The 20380-nt window shown below is 40.6% G+C and overlaps 1 protein-coding gene across 4 annotated transcripts; it reads right to left on the minus strand.

Annotated features, from left to right (window-relative positions):
* Positions 1–674: 674 nt before the first annotated feature.
* CLEC1A (C-type lectin domain family 1 member A) lies at positions 675–18281 on the minus strand. 4 transcript variants are annotated; one of them, XR_834674.3, is made up of 7 exons: positions 17731–18281; positions 9456–9551; positions 8317–8493; positions 4756–4907; positions 2600–2718; positions 1300–1650; positions 675–1035 (listed from the first exon to the last, which is right to left on the minus strand). XR_834674.3 is itself a non-coding variant. In XM_045510228.2 (7 exons), the coding sequence occupies exons 2-7, from the start codon at positions 14003–14005 to the stop codon at positions 1491–1493; spliced, it is 717 nt and encodes a 238-aa protein (XP_045366184.2). In that variant the 5' UTR covers positions 14006–14104; positions 15332–15470; the 3' UTR covers positions 675–1490. The 4 variants fall into 4 exon arrangements, 3 of the variants coding, with proteins under 3 accessions (XP_045366184.2, XP_010944700.2, XP_074213948.1); XM_045510228.2 differs by lacking the exon at positions 17731–18281 and adding exons at positions 13993–14104; positions 15332–15470 and having other exon boundaries at positions 675–1650; XM_010946398.3 differs by having other exon boundaries at positions 675–1650.
* Positions 18282–20380: the final 2099 nt, after the last annotated feature.

Raw genomic sequence — 20380 nt, forward strand, 5'->3', positions numbered from 1 at the left:
TGAGGGGGAGGGAGGTAATTAAGTTTATTATTATTATTATTATTATTATTATTATTATTATTATTATTATTATTATTATTATTATTATTTTATTTAACAGAGGTACTGGGGATCGAACCCATGACCTCCTGCATGCTAAGCATGTGCTCTACTACTGAGCTGTACCCTCTCTCCCTCCCCTATTTTTTTAATGGAAGTGCTGGGGATTGAACCCAGGACCTCGGGCATGCTAAGCATATGCTCTACCACTGAGCTAAGCCCCCACCCGCTACTACCCTACTTTTAAAAACTAAATCCCTTCTCTGCTTTTTTACTTATTTTTAATATTCCATACATTTTATATTGCAATATAGATTATGAAACTAATTCCACATGTACCTCATTTCAGCCAACAGTAACACCATGAGGAAATTGTAAATATTTCCACTTCCTCCTTAATGAAATAAACCTCATGAAGTAAAGGGATTTGCCCGATAATGAATCAGAATAAGGGATTTAAAGCTCCCATCTTATGGCCACAGACACCTTTCTTTTTGCACAGCACAATAAATCAACACAAAATGTGTTCAACATAAAGAAATGTCCTAACTAATCGAGGAGAAAATTCTTAAGGAAGAAATCTACAATTACCAATTGATAAGTGACACAGTCCTATGAGAATAAATACAAAAGTGTTCTTTTTATCATTTATTTGCTAATTTAATATCATTTCACTAAGAGATAGATTTTTACTGAAAATGAAACTGAAGCATCCCACTTTGCACTGTTGAAAATAATTAAAATAATTAGAACAGATTTTCCTAAAATTGATTTATCCATAAGCCAGCGAAGTCAGTGTCTGTGATGGTGTCACTTGCGATCATTCCCGTTATACTTGTGTGTGTGGCCACCCTGAGGAAGGAGCCCTGCGCAAGAAGCCAGCTGTGCATCCTGGGTGCAGATGTCGGTTACCCTTCACTTGCCGTGACCTGATTGGATAACTCACTGCAGTCTGGACCACTCATCTTTAGCCACGTGTTGGTGACATAAGCGTGCCTGGAAAGATGTAACATTTAAAATGTTAAAACCGCCCTCTTGAAGACAGCACGCATCTCAAAGACTTCCTGTGTTCCTGGAATAATGAAATACTCAGCACTCTTGAGACTCTCTACAAGCTCTCAATGAGGCGCACACAACCACAACACTGGCTGGTAGCATCTTTTGAAGGGCACCTTTATGCCGACTTTTCCCTCCATCACAAGTCCATGCTAGAATCACATTTTACATTATTTACATTTATTATTATCAGTTCTTCAGTACCTGAAAGGTATAAACAGGGATTCAATGGGAGAAAATGGGAACTGAAACCCCAGCTATGCCAGGAACACACAGCGAGACTGCCTTGTTCTGCAAAACAGAGTCTTCAGTTTCTCTGCAGAGGGTCAGAAGTCGCAGTTGTCGCTGGAGAACCATTCACCTCCACGTGACCCCAGCAACACGTGGCCCCAACCTCAGAGAGGCGGCTGGAGCCCCTGCAGCTCCACCCTGGCCGCCCTTCTCTCACAGGCGCACCGCCTCAGCTCACGGCAGTCCTTTGAGAAAGCCTTTCCGTTGAGGATGGTCACGCAGTCCCTGCTTCTTAGGCTGCTGAAATCTATTGTAATCTCAAACCTTAAAAAAAAGGGGGGGGGGAGTTAATTGTTTCACAGTTTATTTCTAAAATGAAATGCTAAGTACCCAAAAAGTACACAGGGATGGACCTTAGCTTGATAAAATTACAGAATAGATACCCAGAATGAGTTTACTGGAAAGACGGGGTCAACAGTCTCTTTTCTCTCAGTCCCTCAATTTCCAGGTGCATTCTTAGTCACCTCAGATCACCCAAAACAACAGAAATGATTTCTAACTAAAATTAGAATTTAATTCGATGTACTTTACTGTTGTAAATTCGATGGAATTAACTGCCATCTAGAAAATTATCTATCTCATCTGTGACTCAGTTTATTTAACTGTAAAATAAAAGTAATTACATTGAATACGTACCATTCCCTGGTAAAATACATCCTCTTTATGGGTATATAGAAAGGTGTGTGTTCAAACACAGCTTTAAACTGTCATATATGCTGATGCAGATACACATCTGCGATTTCAAAGGCTACCACACACACTCACAGGAGTAAAACTAATTTTTAATAATATTCTTGTTTACATTGTCAGTAAATCGATTCTCAGAGACTGTATTTTTAAAGATGTGCTCCCCAGTTCACTGCACAGAAAGCCAAGAAATCTGAGGTCTTACACTATCTCTGGGTGTGGACAAGTTGTGGGGTTGCGTCACCATCGCAACTTGGACGTCAGTTTATTCATCCATAAGAGACCTCAGTCTTTCTCTCTTTCTCTCTCTCAGTGAATCCCAGTCTGTCCCTCTCACTGGTTCACAAGCCATTCTGGGACTAAGCACTATGTTTTATACATCTTTGGACGTCCTCCAACAAACACAGTATCCCAGCTCAAAGCAGATGTTCCAATAACGCTTGTTGAACCAAACTGCTGGACTCTGGTCACCCAAGCAAAACCTCGCTATTCAGTGCCTCTCCCAGGAAACGTGCTGAAGGCTTACAGTTCAGAGGAGTAAGGGGCTCCGTCCATCCACAGCCAGGCCTTGCCGCTGCCGTTGCGGGATAGCCCTGTCCAATAAGAGTAGAAAAACTCAGAGTAGCTCTGGGGCATGGCAAAGTCCTGTGAAAGGCACACAAGAAAACTTCAGCTTTAGAGATGCCATACTACATGCGGACAGAGATGGGTCAGGCTGGCCAGCGCTTTTAGTACAAGAACAACACCGGAGTACATTTAAGAGAAAAGGTGTCCATGCTGAGGTCAGTTAATTTGTCCCAGCTGAAGAATTATTGCGTCTTAATAAACATGGACTATACCCTGAAGTTCTGAAGCTGACAATCATATCAACCAGGATTTATAAATAACCCACTATTTTCAAGTCACAGGATTAAACACAGGATTAAACAAGACTGACATAAAGAATATGTGCAGTGATTCTGGGAAACGGAAGGAGACCTAAGGAGAAATGCCAGAATGGGGAAGAAATCTTTGTTTGTTTATTTATTTATTTAATTCTCTAATTTTTTTGAATTGAAATATAGTCGGTTTACAATGTCACAATGTTGATTTCTGGTGTACAGCACAGTGATTCAGTTATACATATACATACGTATTCTTTTTCATATTCTTTTTCATTCTAGGCTATTACAAGGGGTTGCATATCACTCCCTGTGCTCTATAGTAGGACCTTGTTGTTAATCTATTTTATATATAGTAGTTAGTAACTGCAAATCCCCAACTCCCAATTTATCCCTCCAACCTCCCCCCTTTCCTCCCTAGTAACCACAAGTTTGTTTTCTAGCTCTGTGAGTCTGTTTCTGTTTTATAAATAAGTTCATTTGTGTCATTTGTTTTTTTAGATTCCATATATCATATAGTATTTTTCTTTCTCCTTCTGGCTTACTTCACTTACTGTGACAATCTCCAGGTCCAAAGATTCATAATCTTTACAAATACATGTGAAAGGAACTGACCAGGAAGGAGGAAAGAATAATGAATACACTTTGATGCAGAAAGAGGTAAGAGAAGAATTTATAAGGATGATTTATGTCTCAGGCAAAGAAGGAAAGAAAGAAAAGTGTTTCATATATATGTATACACATGTTTGTTTATTTACATATATGTAATTCCTTCTCTACTGGCCATATTGAAGATGTTTAAAGTAATTTATTTCCTTCTATCTAGCCTCACTCTTTAACTCAGAAGTTATCTAAATCTATTTTGATTATCCATTTTTATGTCTTTCTTTTCCACTATACTATGAGTTCCTTGAGGACATCCACTTTGTTTTATTCATTTTCACATCCTCAGTCTCTCAAATAATTAATGGCACATACGGATTCCATAAAAGATTACTGGAAATATAAATGAAATTATCACTAAGCAATAGTCACAGAGCAGGCATAACAAAAGCACTGAAGTTGAAAATATTGTTTCCAAGTGAATGGTGCCCCCCCAATTGAATGGTACATTGTTAGTTGAGTATTTATTTCAATTAAATAACTCTTTGTTGATAAACTACTCAGTGCCCAGACCTTTGCTAACACAGTGTTAAATAAATAATAGTCACACTACTTGAGGAACTGAATCCAAAGGCAATGACAAATGTAAGAGAAAGGGGAACACTCGTACCATTTTAATACTGCACTTGAGTTGTATGTACTTAGCTCAGTATGTGCCCATTTTATTTTCCTATTTGCTTTGACCAGCCTGTGTTAGACTGTAAACCTCTGGAAGGCAGGATATTCACCTGAAGACGATGGCAATGATTTACTTAAATATCTTTCCATCAAAAGTTTTGTCGGTTTCACATGGAAGAGCGAGAAGTTCTACTTTCATCTTTCTGATGTTGCATCAATATTGTTCCCTTTCTACCCAAACCAAAGGAGGTAAGAAATTAAGGTATTCTTCACTTGACTCCTGACTGATGGGGAGTTTGAGGGCTTTCTCTCATGTTCCTAAGGGGTGGATTTTGTGGAGATCATTCCACAAAGGATGATCTCAGGGGATCAGTCAGAGCAATAGGAATACGGTTTAGCCCTCGATTGCAACAAATGGGAAAATCTGTAGACACTGACTCGTTAGAATCTTCCTGCACACTCTCTTAAAGTCCCTTTTTTTGAGAACACTTCAAACACTGACCAAGCCTCAGGACCTTACCAGCACTTCTTGTGTGTTTATCTTCAGCATGGTCGAGTTCTCAGCAATGCAGAAATATTCACAGCCCTGCCAGCTCCTGCTTTCTTTATAGAACTGGTAGCATTTGTCCCCATGCCACTTCCACATTTCTGGGCAAGGGCTGCATCTGTGTTCTTGAAAAGGAACCAAATTTGGTAAGTTATTTTCTACCCTTTCTTCTCTTGAAATTCAATAATACCTGATGACCCAAGAAATAATTGACCCCCTTTCTCTTAGACATTTAATTGTTCAGGCAATGAAAATTACAAACGTTCATCGAACATCTGCTACACGCCAGGAATTGTCTTTGGTACTGCACATACATTGGGAATTAGAACAGACACTGCCGCTTTTATGGACGATAGAATCTGGTCATGAATGACTGAAACATCAGTGTTCCTTGCCCTGTGTAATTCAGCATTCAGAGAGGATATTCAATTCGTAAAGAACTTTCCATCTGTTCAGAAACTCAATATATATGCACTGTATTTGAGAAACCATTACAGTTTCTATCATTTTCTTCTTATATAATAATATATAATTCTTATATAATAATAAAAAGGTTTTTTTTTTTTTACTGAAATGTATACCAATAGGATATGGATCTTTTCTCAGTTAAAATATAAGGAAATGAATTTTTAGAAAAAAGATCACATGAATACTAACCCAAGCCTGAACTGGAACAGTAAATCCCCATGTGTCAGAAATTAAGAGGGGGCATCAAAGTCAGAGAAATAAATGCACAAGTCAAGGGGGAAACGGACTCTGCGGCTAGTGGTTGAAAATATAAGAACAAGGTCCTGAGATCCATGGTGTAACATCCATGTGGGCACATGGCCTTGGGGCTTGAAGAATTGGGTACCTGTAACCAAGTCCCTTGTGCATGTAGGGTGGGGTAGAGACTCAATCATTCCACAAAAAGGTCTTGCTTTTAAAAGCAATCCAGTGTCAAAATGTTAACATGTTAAAATCTGAGTGGTCAATACGCAAATGGAAATTACATTGTTGTTTGTATTTTTCTGACTGTTTGAAGTATTTCATAAAGTAAAACGAGGCTTTAAATAAATAAATAATTTGGGAGATGTGCTTGGAAAGTCAGGTTATATCTCTGGCCGAGACCTTATTTCTTATATATCCAACTGCCTATTCAGTGCTTCACCCTGATGTCTAAGTTATATTTCAAATTCAACATGTTTGAAACAGGATTCCTGACTGCCAACCTTTCCCCTCGTAACCACAGAATTCTTCCCCATTTCACTTGATCTCATCTCTGCTTCTAGTTGCTTTGCCCTAGAATTCTGGCGTTTTCTTTGACTGCTTTATTTCTCTCACACCCCATTCTAGTCCATCATGCATTTACATCCACTGATATTATCCCAGCTGGGGCACCATCTCCTCTGTGATTTCTCTGTTTCTATCCTTCCCTCTCCGGGTCTACTTTCAACATACTTGCAGAACGAGCCTCTAAAAACTCATGTCAGATGCGTATTTCCTCTGCTCAAGATCCCATAATGAATCTTCATTTTGCTCCAGATGGAAGCCAGATCCCTTACGATGTCCCCTAATGCCACAAATAACCTCTACCACACCCCCTATTCGTCTTCTACCCTCTCAGTCTACGGCACACAGATTCTTCACAATTCCTTGAATATGGAGGTGCATTCACAGTTTAGGGCTCTTGAACTTCCTACTTCCCAGCCCTGGTTTATTCTTTCTCCCTATGTCTGCATCTCTCAACTCTTCAAGTCTTTGCTCTTACATCATCATCTTTATTAAGGGCTCGTGGTATCCCTCTTTAAATTAGCAACGCACCATCCCTGAATCCGTAATCTCCCTTCCTTTGTCTACTTTATTCCCCACAGGATTGATTACTCTCTCATACATTATGTATATATATTGACCAATCAATCTTGTGTGCCTGGAACCTAGGGTTTCCCAGAATGCAAGATCTTCAGTATTCAAACTGGAAAAGTTTTGAGCAAACTCACAGAAGCTGATGATTATATTTCATGTTTTTAAATCTATTTATTACCATCACCCCAATAGAATGAGAGGTCCATGAGGACAGAAGTCGGTGTGTGTTTTGTATAGTATGCATCAGAAGGCCCTTAATGAATACTAGCTGAGTGGATAGATGGATGGATGGGTGGATGAATGGGTGGATGGATGCGTGGATGAATGGATACTGGGAAAGAGGAAAGTAAGAAATGGACAGCAGCAAAATAAAAGTGGGAAGAAACATCAAACCAAGAACATCATTAATGCATCTGCATGTAGATTTTATATTTAAACCAAATATAGTTTATTTCTGTAATTTTCTTTATATTTGTCTTTATACAACTAGATGTAAAATGGTTTCAGAGAAACCTGATCATCTTTTGATGATATGGTTCCCAATAGAGAAAAAAATGCAAGAATGTGCACTGGGTTGTTAGATACATAGAAAGCAAAAAAAAAAAAAAAAAAAAAAAAAAGAAACAAACAACCAAAAAAAAAAAAAATCCCAAAACTACATGAGGTGGTAGATGTGTTAATTATCTTGAACTTGATGGTACATATTAAATAATCACATAGTATACTTTAAATAGATATAATTATATTTGTCAGTTAATCCTCAATGAAGTTAAAAAAGAGTAAAGAAAAGAAAGAAAGTGTGACCAGTGAGCTCATGGGTCCCGTGGGAAGGATGCCCTCGAAGAAGTGGAAGCGTGCACACTGGCGTTACCTACTGGGTGACCATGCAGTCAGGCTGTCTGGTTAGTGTGGGAACCAGCGTGTATGTGGGAGACTGGGAGACCTCATTCTACTGCAAAGTCCCTGAAAGAAAACTAAAAACTGGGGACTTGGAAACGTATGTTGCTTCCTATGCGTGCATGATAAGGAGAACAGAAAAGAAGGCTGACTTGACTAGACTTGGGTATTAGGAAACCCCAAAAGGACAGAAGGAAAAGAAGGCACAGGGCTGAGGGGGTGCTCCTAAGCCTATCCAGTTGCAGTAACCACAGCACGCTTCATCTGCCCTTGGCTTTGTTGTCCTACGTGGTCCTTATTAAAATGCAGATTTTTGGTACCCAGACAAGTCATACTACGTTAAAATAACTGGAATTTGCCTTTTTAACCCGATCCCTATATGATTCTTAAAATTCAAGAACTGTAATTATGAGTTCATTAACATCTTGAAGAGGAAAGATTTGTAAACGCGTTATGAAATGTTTACTACTCTTTGGTGTTTATGTGCCAAAGTAAATTAAGAAATAACCCTGTATTTTATTTACTAGTAGTGTTATTTGGGTTATTCAAAGTTAATTGTATTTATGATTTAAAATGTCTGGATTTGATGAATCCTCTCATGTGTAGTAACACAGACATAGCTGAACTACATGATCCCAATAACTGGGGGGATCTCAGGAGGTCCAAACTCTTTATGAAGTTTGCCAGACGGCTAGTTAAATAGTACAGGGTTCCCAGGTGCACTGAGGGGAGACAGCCCTCTCTGGACAGAGATCCTGAGGGCAGAGGGGGGGCGCAGTGATCAGGACTCACCTCCAGTTTTGTTGTAGAGCTCGCGGCAGAGTTTTTCAGCCACGTGATGCAGAGTTTCTGCGAGCTTCCTGTTCTGGGTTTGGAGAGACTGCAGCTGTCGGGAGAGATTCCCCAATCTTTCCTCCTTTTGAGAAATGCTGTCTTGCTGAGCGTTGGAGAGCTGGTAGAACTGAAAAACTAACCCAAGTTACCAAGTCAGACTGGACAGCTTATTTCTTCATTTCTATATTTATTTCTACTTTCTACATCTGGGGAAGACAAAACCGTACATCGTTTAAGAGCCTAGGCTTTGTGCTCTCGTATTGCCCACATTCACGCTTGGACGCTAGTACAAAATAAATTGCACTGCCTTCAGCAAGTTAATTTCTCTGTTTCCTTATCTGAAAATGTGGAGTCACAATAACAGTTCCTAACTTCAAGGATAAATTTCTTAACCCTATTTACTGCTCAATAGGCCCTTTTGTGTACATTGTCAAACCTTTACTCAACCTGAAATCATAGATCCATTTATCTATTGATCATTCTGTTGAGTATCGACAACGTACCATGTATTGTTACCCCATTTAGTCACTGGAATCGTCATATTATCGCTTCTGTATTTTTATAGCTTTGCAATTGGGCTTAGTGAGAACAGGTAACTTTCTTAATATCACTTGGCTAGCAAATTTCAACACTTAGCTTTAAACTCCAGGTTTCTAACTCTAAGCAGAAAAACCCTTCATGAATCATGAACATTGGGGTGCATGTATCTTTTCGAATTAGAGTTCCCTCCGGATATATGCCTGGGAATGGGACTGCTGGATCATATGGTAAGTCTATTTTTAGTTTGTGGAATGGAAGAGGGCCCATGTTTGCATTCATTAAAAATTGCTGAATTTAAATATTGACATATACGCAAACAGACAAAAACCTTCTTATCTCAAACAGAATGTAAAAGCCTAGCTGGTAAGTGATTGTTGTATTTTAATGCCTCTTCCACAGTACACCTCATTTACAGAGTTGCATTACAATAAGGGACACTGAAACTATTCGCAGGCTCCAGAATTAAAGTAAAAAAAAAAAAAATCCATAACAAGCATTTCTCCTCCTAGACAAACTTTGGAACCAGACTCCTCCCCCAAGTCAGAGCTCAGACTTACACACAAGCCCCAGAGCCGCCAGGCCCGTCAGCAGCACCAGAGACAGAGTCAGCAGGACCAGGGCCACTGGGCGCCAAGCAGGAGAGGGCCGGTGTCCTGCCGGGAGCAAAAGAAAAGACAGGGTTTCACTGTTTCTTCCTCTTGGATCTATGTCAGTAGCAAGTGAGTTGGTTCTGGGAAGAAGCAAAGTTTGCAGGATAACAGTAATCAGGGGCTAGATAACATTTCCTCTGTCCTGGAGACATTGTCACAAGGCTCCCTGCCAAGCCTCACTTATCATAGCTAGATGCTGTCACAAGCCCCACCCACTTCTAGCCTCCCCATCCACCCTGTCCTCCTTTGCACAGCATCAAGGTGGCATGACTATTATCTTTAAACGGCTGTTTGTATAACCTTCTTTTTGTCAAAATTCAAGTTGTGAAAGACCTTACGAAAATGCCTGAACAAAGAACGAGTCTTCACATCAACAGAGAAGAGATGGAATTAATTTGTTGTTACTTTTGCAAAACGCCCCCCTCCCAAGTTCCACATATGCTTCTTCTAAAAAGCAAATTGCATATCAGTAATAAGAAACGATTGTTTGACTGTTTCTCTTTGGGATCTCTCAGTCGAAAGTCCCTCTTTTGTAAGGATTTTGTTTGCTCATTCATTTGACTGACAGCACCAAAATAGGTCAAAAGAGAAACATGGTCATCAATTTCTCAACGATGGATCTAAGCAATCTCAATTTTGCACTCGCTAAGTAACTTACCAAAAATAAAAATGAAAATAAAAAAGCTCTGGCCAGCTTCTTTCCCTTGCCCACACCGCACAGGTTGGCCTTGGGGTAACTGCAAAGACTGCTGAGTCACGAGTCAACCCATCACCGAGTTAAGGTCAGCTCTCAGTCTGATTGACCCGCAATATCTGAGAAGGAAGACCTTCAGTCAGCTGCCAGTAGTATCTAAAACGGTGATTAAAATAAAACAGGACAGCAAAACCTTCCAACCAACTCGGGTCTCTTCATGACCTGTGAGTTTTGCTTCATCAGGAATTCAAGTCAGATTCTAAAGCAGAAAAATTAAAGACACATAAATCCATTCCCTCTTTAGCAAAGTCCTCTACATCATATATTTTAGGTACAGAGGTTTGTGCCAAACATTATTTCCACATGGAGAATGATAACTGGTAAACATAGTATAGAAATAGAACATAGGATCAGTATCTTTTTGGGACTTGCAACCTAACAGGGAATATAAGTAAAAATCAGGAAGCAGACATTGATATATTTTAAAATGTGAATTTTTTGGGCTTTATAATGAATTTTTTTTTAATTGACGAATAGTTGATTTACAATGTTGTGTTAGTTTCTGGTGTACATATATTGATTCGGTCATACATACATATTCTTTTCCACACTCTTTTTCATTATAGGTTATTACAAGTTACTGAATATAGTTCCCAGTGCTGTACAGTAGATCCTTGTTGTTTCTCTATTTTGTATATAGTAGTGTACATCCGCTAATCTCAAACTCCTAATTTATCCCTCCCCTGCCCTTTCCCCTTTGGTAACCATAAGTTTGTTTCCTAAAAAAATGTGAATTTCATTTTCTCTTCATAATCGTCTCCTTCATTAAAAACTGTCAATGGCATGCATTACTTTTAAAATAAAATCCACACCACTTTTCTTAAAGACCCAGATTGCTCTTTCTTTTTAAGTGGAGGTGTTATTACGGTACTTCGAGACTTGAAAACTGCCCATGGTTTTGTTGCACTTAGAATAAAATTCTACCAGACTCTTTTTCAATTGGACCCTACCTCGCACTTTCACGCATTTCTGAACTATTCTCTGCCAAACGCTCTGCTCTCAGGGGCTTTCCGTTTACCCCGAGCCAAACAAGCGTGGCCCCGTAGTAGCACCTCTGCGTCAGCTCTGCCTGTGCGTCTGCACTGATCAGTCCCCAGACGGGTTACTGGCAGCCTCCTCCCCGTTATCCAGCTTTCCATCTACATGGCATGTCCTTGGAAGATGTCCTTGGGAGTCCATCTCCTGCACATCACCCCATCGTTTATTTTTTTTTAAATAAGATTACTAAGTCATATTTTCATGACTTTTTTTGTTTTTGTCTATCTCTTTCCCCTGGAAGGTACATTCCATTAAAACTATGATCTTGTCTATCTTGTTCACCAGTGTGCCTGCAGGACTGAAAATAGCGCTCGGCACTTAAGGGCTGAATTCATACTTGAATGAGCAAAGGAAGGAAGAATGAAATTATGAAAATGTAATACTACCTAAACTATGCAATTTTTAGCATTATTTAAAGGCACAGAGCCTTATCTAAAGTTAAACTTTACAGCTTGATTTTTTTTTTTTTTAATCTATTTGCTTTTCAGCAGTATTTCTGTCAGCAGAGGGCAGACTCAGCTAAAGTCACCTCCTAGCCTGTCTGGTTTCCATGCACAGATTTATGTGAGAGTCTGATTCATAAGCTTGTCTACCCCTGCTCAAACCTATTTATATTAATACACATCTCAAAGGCATACATTTTAAAAAGTCCTGTCCCTTTTTATGATTAATATTTCCATGGCCAAAATTAGAAATCAGTAGAACTATGGAAATCAAATTCTTTATGCCTCCAGAAAGCTACTTTTCCTTATATAATATTGAAGGCAAGGGAGGTGTTGATTTTTCTGCCCAAAGGATCAAAAAGAGTGAACTGAAATCTTGACGGTGAAATGAGGGGATGGAATTTAGGGATTAGAACATTATGTAATACTAATTACATCCGTGCAAAGAATAAATACATGAGCCTTCTTAACGGTTGACTCTAGGGCAGAATAAGAAAAAAGCATAGCACAGCTCCAGCCAAGGAAACAAAGTTTAAAAAGTTCCCTTCTAAGGAATTATCTTTCCCTGATCATTTGGAAATTTTTCTGCTCCGACTCTCTGATCTTTCCCTCTCCTCCCTCCGTCTCTCCTCCCTGTTTGAACTCACAGTCCCTTCCTGTTTTAACCAAAGACCCAGAGAAACACAGCCCTTGGGAGTTTCTACAGCAGGTATAATCATTTCCTAGGAAAGCAACTTCCAGGATGGGAAGACAACGCTGTTGAAAATTTTACTTTTTCTTTCTTAATGCTATTTTTCCTTCTTAATGATATTTTTCCCTCTAGATTTTTTTTTTCTCCTAACTGTGAGTTTCATGTTCCTGAGTTTTATTCCAAGTGCCCTGATCATAACAAGGTCTCTCTCTAGGGACCACTCCCACCTAAAATAAGAAAAATAAGCTGCCTGGGAGATGCTTCAGTTTGGCTTGGTTTTATTATGGTTTTATTTTTTGGAAGAGAGCCCCTATGCTGTCTCCTGGGGCGTGTTCAGAAAAAGGTGTGGAGAGGCCAAGGAATGATATAAACATCCCTAGGAATAATAAGAAATATATATGAAAAAAAAACACCCCTTTCCTGTATCCTCTTACTATAACTATACTGTAAAATGTTACAGTGCTAAGGTCAAGTTTTAAGTACAAATTCCTTTGTGAGTATAAGAAACTTTGTGGATGAGGAGACTTGTCACACTTGCTCAGGCATCCGAGGGAACACTTGGTACGCCCCACTCCCAAGTCCTGACGCTACCAAGTGTAGGCTATTCACCTTTATTTGGGTAAGAAAACGGCTGTGCCCAGGAGCTGCTGAATTTGCTTTGCGTTGAGCAGCTAGTAAATGATGGGGCGGAAGGGCTCCCTAAGCGCTCTCATTCCGGAGCTGAACAGTTTAAATCACGTCCCAGCCGTCCCCACAAATCCCACAGTCATATTTGCCTTCATATGGCAGTTCCACATGGAATTGCAGAAAGACTAGCATTTTCCTGCTTGCAACTTTTCATTTCCAGATTGTGAATTATCTCAGTCATAGCCACCTTTAATCATACATTTTCCGTTGCTATCCGCAAGGTGAACCGCCTACATTTAATCTCTTCCTTAAGGGAAGAATGTTTCTCAGCATGCTATAAGAGGCCGTGCATAGTAGCATTCCATCCTCCTTTTTAGCCTCAGTTGCCCCAAACCTCCCCCATCCACCCCTCCCTTCGAGGACTACCCTTTCCTGAGCCCAACACTCTACCCTGCCCTCCTATTTGACTCTGCGGATGATCCCCCAAATTATCTCAGCCTGATCTAAATTCCAGTCCAAAATTCACCCCTCATCTTTCCCCTCTGTCGTCTTGTCTTCCTTCCTTTTACCCATTAATACACTGCACCCAACTAGTTCTGACCTCTCTGCTTTTACCTTTGCACACATGATCTCACTATGGAGAGGTCACCCCATGCCCATCTTGTTCTTCCTGGAAAACCTGGACTCAGACTTGCAGATGGGCTCAAATGTCACCTCGTTCAAAAATACACGCATGAATAAACACAGCCAGTAATTTATTCACCCCGACTTGCTTCTGTGGCCTCCCAGGCACATTCAGTAGTACTACATGACACGTTCTTCTAATTATTAAATCAGATTATTCCTTCCACTTCCCCAAGCACCTAAAAACAGAGGCTCCCCAGTGCCTACCATAATGCTTCATACTTGGTAGATCTGAATGAAAGATTTGTTGAATCACGTAGATGTGATTTATGCCATGACATCTTGAGGAAGAGTTTATTCTGTAGTTGAGGAAATGAAGCTAAAATTCCAAGGAAAATTCAAGAATATTGTAATTAAGATGAGTAGGGGAAAAGTGCAACTTGAATTTATCATTAAAGGGTTTTTTTGTTTTCCTTACATACAGACAGGTTTTAATATTTTTTGGTAGGATTACATTTAGTCTTCAGCAGGAAATGTGGTCCATCAGCTAATTTATTCTCCCCCCCCCCTCTCTCCGGCATATTACTACTGTGAAGATCTGTAGTTCCCTTTCTTTTCCAGCTAAGGTTGAGTTAGAATCTCCCGCACCTTAAAAAAGAATTTTTATAAGCACTCACACAACCCCACAACTCCTCAGCTCCTAGCACTTGGCCTTTTTTCTTTACAACCAGGCTCCTCAAAAACAAAGATAGAAAGAAAAAGAAAAGAAAAGAAAAGAAGTTTACTTAAATTATTTATTTGGCTGCGTAACTATTAGTTCCTTTCAAACCCCTTGCTAAGAAAAATTACCAATAATCTATTTTCCTTCTGATTTCTAAGATAACACATTGTTTCTAGCTTTCTTCTTTCTTGAACTCTCTGCCGTGTTAACTGTGTATTATTTTTTAAATGCACTATTTACTCTTGACTTGTCCATTTCTCTCGACGTTACTGCCTCTCGACTTCCTAGATGCCTCTCCCTCCCAGTCCACATCCATCACTCTCTACTGGCCATTCTCAGTAGCTCCTGTTGGAATCTCTTTCTCAGCCTGTTCCTGAGTTGTATCCTCTAAAATTCTCTCCTTGGCACTCTTCTCCTGGGGGTTGGGTTGGTTTGGGGGGTATTTTTTTTTTTTTTTTTGCCTTTTCATTTTACACTGTCTTCCTCAGTGATCTCCCTCATTCTCACAAACTTTAATTCCTACCTAATCGGTATCTTCCACTTCCGGCCCCTCCTCCTCATTTGTACACCCCTTCAGTACAGGTTTTTCCAACCTCACGTTTAGACTAGTGCACAATCTGGACCTAAGCTCATCCAGTTTCACAATCCTTCAACCCATCCCCTTCACTGCCACTTAGATGGCCTTTTAAAACCAGAAAACTGTTATCCCTGTTTAAATACATCAGTGACCTCATTTCACCTACTGAAGAATCAAAATACCTTTGTGCCTGTTATTTTTAGCAGTCAAATGATATCAGATCTATTTTTCTAATAAATAACTTGACTTTTATGGTGACATTCCTCTAAATATTTGCATTATCACCAGATGAAAACAAAACATCCTACCTGTAGGGTCAGATAAGTGGTTTCAGATGTTCGCCTCTAAGACACTTCTTTTGTAACCTCTTCTACAGTTTTCCATTTCCATCCTTACAAAACGGTTGCCAGATGTTTCAGTTTGTGTTTTATCCCGCTCCACCCTGCCTCTCCACCCCACCTCTCCACCCTCCATCCCCAGCAAAACTTATCTGTACACCCTGTTCCGGATTATGCTGATGGCTGATCCTCCTGAGAGTTCCTGGCTCTAGTCTAAGGTGAAAATGAAGTTGTACACAAGCCACTTGAAGCCACAGCCCTAAGAGCTGACTCTTCATAGGATCTGCTGGAGGAAAAGGGACCATATCCTATGATACATACCCGGTGGCTACAGAAACTGACACTCCAAAATCATCACTTTGTTTCACATCAAGGAGGCTGGAAATCCCCAGGGTCACCTCATAACTTACTAGATAGTTTAGTAAAAATAAATAAATAAATAAATAAATAAACAAACAAACAAATAAGTAAGTAAATAAGTTAAAAACTGCCACATCAGTAGATCTCAGGTCGAGGGTCCTTCAATGAATTGGAGGTGAATGGGAGGAACTGGGTGAATGGGAGGATGTGGAAAGAGAAGGAGATGGATGTAACTGGAAGGGAGAAGCAAGGGGGATGCCGGTGGTGACGGAGCAGGTCTGTATCTTGATTATGGAGTTAGTACACAAATCTGCATGTGATAAAATTGCATAGAACTTTAGACACACACAAGTGCATGCAAAACTGGCAAAATCTGGGTAAGACTGGTGGATTGTACCATTGTCAATTTCCTGCTTTTGTTAACATTTTTTAAGAACTTATCGTTGGGGGAAACTGGGTCAAGTGTACCCGGGACCTCTCTGTACTTCTTTTTAAACTTACTGTGAATCTGTAATTATTTCAAAACAAACCGATAATTCAAAAAAAGAAGAGAAAAGTGAATGGGAATATTTATTAAGGGAAAGGAAGAAAAAAGTTAGCTGATAAAGGAGAAGAGGAAGAGAACAGTGAACAGTGTGCGTCCAGATTTTAAAAAGTGAAGAAAATCCGGACATGGTCAAAAAGAAAGGACATAACTAAGATGGAGGCACTAAATGAACCTCTCCCTGATGCAGACCCACAGAAAAATTTTAAACAGAACACTTTAGGAATTCTCAAGGAATGGAATATTGCAAAGAAACTTTTTTGATATGTCTGCAACATATCAAGGACTTTCTATAGCTGTCAACCTTAACAGCTCTAGAAAGCCCTTGGCATCTTGTAAGAGCGGTTTTGTTACTTCTATTTAACATTAGTTCAAGCTAATATAAATTAATATGTGTCAAATGCTTAAAACAGGGTCAGGCACGTAACAAGCGCTATATGCATGGTTACCATCATTAGCGTCATATAAATAAAGCAGCTGAGGCCCCAGAATTTGTAATGAACTTGTCCAGTATCACACAGTAAGTGGCACCCCTGGAATTAGAACCCCGTCCTGTCTCTTTTACAGTTTGGGGTATTTTCGTTAGAACTCGAGTCACATTTCTGCCTTAGATTCGCTGAGTTCCTTAGGAAGTAAGATTCTTCTCTATGTATGTGAATCATCTCTTCTATGGACTGAAAAAGTATATGTATTTTATTACCATGTCAAAGGGTGAATTACTGTAAACAAAAGCATCAGATGGAAGCTGAATGTAACTAAAATTAAGTCCTTTCACAATTTAACTCAATCATCTCAATAATATCCTAAGAGTCAACAAAACAAAAGGGGATGGGAGGGAAAGTAACTGATTCTGGGGCCACTATTTACATCCTCGAATCATGGAATTTCAGAGCTGAAAGGACCTGAGAGAGCATTTGCTTTAATCCCCTCCATTTCACAGATGATAAAACCAAACCCTTGATGTTGGCATGGCTCTCCCCAGGCTTCACAACTTCGGGATGCAGAATTATTATAACAAAATATTAGGGTTCATGTGTCTGCTTGGAAATCCTCCTCTAAAGCCAGGAGTTCAAAACTAGCAAAAAGGTAGCTTTTATAAATCTTAAGTTTCCAGATCAATCGCAGGTGGCAAGTGAAACAGCCCTGGATCTGGCTTCCATGGGAACGCGGGGAGGGGAGGGGACACTGCTCTAATTGCACAGACCGTCTCCCGTCTGTGGGCAATACACCCTCAACGGCCAGCCACAAAATCTTAACGGAAAAAAAAAAATCCGTGCGCATACAGGGTTTCATTTTCTCAGATGACCATATATGTGGCACACAAGTGTAGAAAGTGCCTGGTTACGCGTTCTTGGAAATCACAGACACGTTTTCTCTTCCCTTCGTTTGTTCGTTCCCAGGGAGGCAGCTCATCTCACGCCCCCGCCAGGGCCCTGGCTAGTCTGCACGGCGGGAGGCAGGGTACCTGTGCGCCCGGGCTCCGGCCGCTGGGTTGCGGAAGAGGCTCCGGAACGCAGGCTCGTGGTGGTGTCCGCATCAGCGTCCAGCATGTCCCGCGCGCTGCTGCCCTTGGCCTGCATCCGGATTCCTGCAGGGCCGCCCGGCGGCTGTGAGACGGCGCCGAAGCCCAGGCACTGCGGGGCATCCCGGGCGAGCCGTCGGGGAAGCCTGGGATCCGGTTCCCGCCGGGAGGGGCCCGGCCCCTCTCCTGAGAACGCGGCCTCCGGACGCCGAGCCGGCCGGGCGGGCGGGTGGGCGGGCGGCGCAGGGCAGGCAGCGTGCGCTTCCTATCCGGGCGGGCTCCGTCAGAACAGTCCCTGAAGGGGATGCCCTTCTCCGCTCTCTTTTGTTTGTTTGCTAGTGCTTCCTGTGAAACTACAGAGTTAAAAAAAAAAAAAAAAAAAAAAAGCAAGAATTTACAATCCCCAAGTTTCCTTCTGACCTTACAGAGCAATAATCAGTCAGAGGGACGTCACCCAGACCTCACCCATCACCTACGCACAGGCGCTCAGGGTCAGTGTAACCCCTGTGCCTCTGCCTTCACAAAGAGGAAGGAGCGCAGGGCCGGCCTCTTCCTTTCTCCACGGGCCTAGTGTGCAGCGGCACGCACACGGGATGTCAGCATGAAAGAGCCCTTCGCGGGACAGAGAATTGGTTCTACCTTTTCATTTTACAAAAAAAAAAAAAAAAAGGAGATGAAAGCCCAGCTAAGTGCTCTGAAGTCACAAAACTGATCAGTGACAGAATTAGCTTTAAAAAATGCTCTCCTTGAAGGGGAGGAGTAACTCAGTGATAGTGTGCTAGAGGTCCTGGGTTCAATCCCCAGTGCCTCCATTTAAATAGATAGATAGATGATAGATGATGGATAGATAGATAGATAGATAGATAGACAGACAGACAGACAGACAGACAATCTAACCCCCCCACCAAAAAAAAAGTATACAGTGCTGTATGTCAATTCTATCTCAATAAAACTGGAAGGAAAAATTGTTTTTAAATTAAAAATGCTCTCCTGTTGTCAATTCAATACAGTCGGTGGACTTAATTGAAAATTTTATACATAACACATTCGGTACGTGATGATTATGAGCAATCCCAGATTTTAGTGGAAGTCCAGAATTTTAGAATTCTTACTACCTGTGATTTTAGGAAGCCAGGTAACAAATTTTGCGTAAATTTAGTCAGCTGAGAAGGAAATAAGAAGATTGCTTTATCCAAGGATTTTTTCCCTGGATCAGTACAGTAGAATTACATTATTCTACCAATGCTTTTCTGTATTTTGGGAGACAGCTTGGCTAAATCAAACATACTAGACACAAAATAGTGTGGGAGGTGTTGGGGTTGGGGCAGCCAGGCGCCAGAGAGATGGGTCAGGACGCCTATGCTGTTTGTTGGGTTTTTTTGGTTCATATTTTTATTTATTTTTGGGGGGTTGGGGAGTGATTATGTTTATTCCCTTATTTGTTTTTCAGTGGAGGTGCTAGGGATTGAACCCAGGACCTCCTGCACCCTGTGCATGCTAAACACGTGTTCTACCACTGGGCTACACCCGCCCTGCAAGACCCACATGCTGTGAATTCATTGTGTCTCAAGCTGTATATTGCTCATCAGGTTATTCTAAATAACACAAACCTAAAGGAACTTTCTCTTGCATAAGGTCGTGCAAAAAAGTAGGAGACCAAAAATTATTGGGTCGTTTGCATCAGATTGATGTAGTAGAAATTGTCACTGGAGAGAAGGCAGTAAAAAAAATTGGGGGAGGAAAGTGAAGCACATAGGAGAATGAGGCAGAAGGATGGAATATTAGAAACTGCAGCAGCGGGGGCCTGAAAACATGCATTTAGGAGGTGCTGATAATTATGATCCTAAAGAAATAGCAACTAGGAATTATTTCTCACACTTTGGTCATTCAAGTAGAGCCCTGATAATTTTTGCCAAACAATCTACATGAACATTTTTACTACTTGTCCTTAAATACTTATTTTTTTCAAAATATTTTTTGAGCACCTACTTTATTCCAGGTGCTAGTCTCGGGTTCCGAGATACACCAGCATAAAACAAAGCACTCTGGACTGTTAGAGCCTGCACTGTAGGGAGGAAGGCAGATGATATACAAAAAAGATAACAAGTAGGTAAACAGTGGAATATATTAGAATATGATAAGAAATATGGAAATATATGGAGGTGAGGGAAATTAAGAATTTACAGGAAGGTGGGCTGGTAATTTTAAATAAGGTAGTCACAGTCAGCCTCATTAAGATGTGATATTTGAAAAAAAAAAAGATGTGATATTTGTATAGCAATTTGAAAGAGGTAAAAGAGAAGGTCCTGCAGATACTGGGGGTAAGAATTGTTCACACAAAGGGAACAAAAAGGTCAAAGGCCCTGAGATGGAAGGATGTTAGCTGTGGTTGAGAAATAATACAGAAACCAGCGTCTTGAACAGGGTAAGTGAAGACAAGAAAAGTAGCTTAGCTCAAAGGAGTAAAGCGGGCCACAGCAATTGCCTTGCATACAATTGTAAAGGTCTTTTGTTTTGTTTTCTGTTTTGATTTTTTTTTTTTTAACCCTGGTATGTGGGAAGTCGAGGAGAGTTTCAGTAGAGGGCTGGCATG

Source organism: Camelus bactrianus, chromosome 34, assembly GCF_048773025.1.
Source record: "Camelus bactrianus isolate YW-2024 breed Bactrian camel chromosome 34, ASM4877302v1, whole genome shotgun sequence".
Lineage (NCBI taxonomy): Eukaryota > Metazoa > Chordata > Mammalia > Artiodactyla > Camelidae > Camelus > Camelus bactrianus.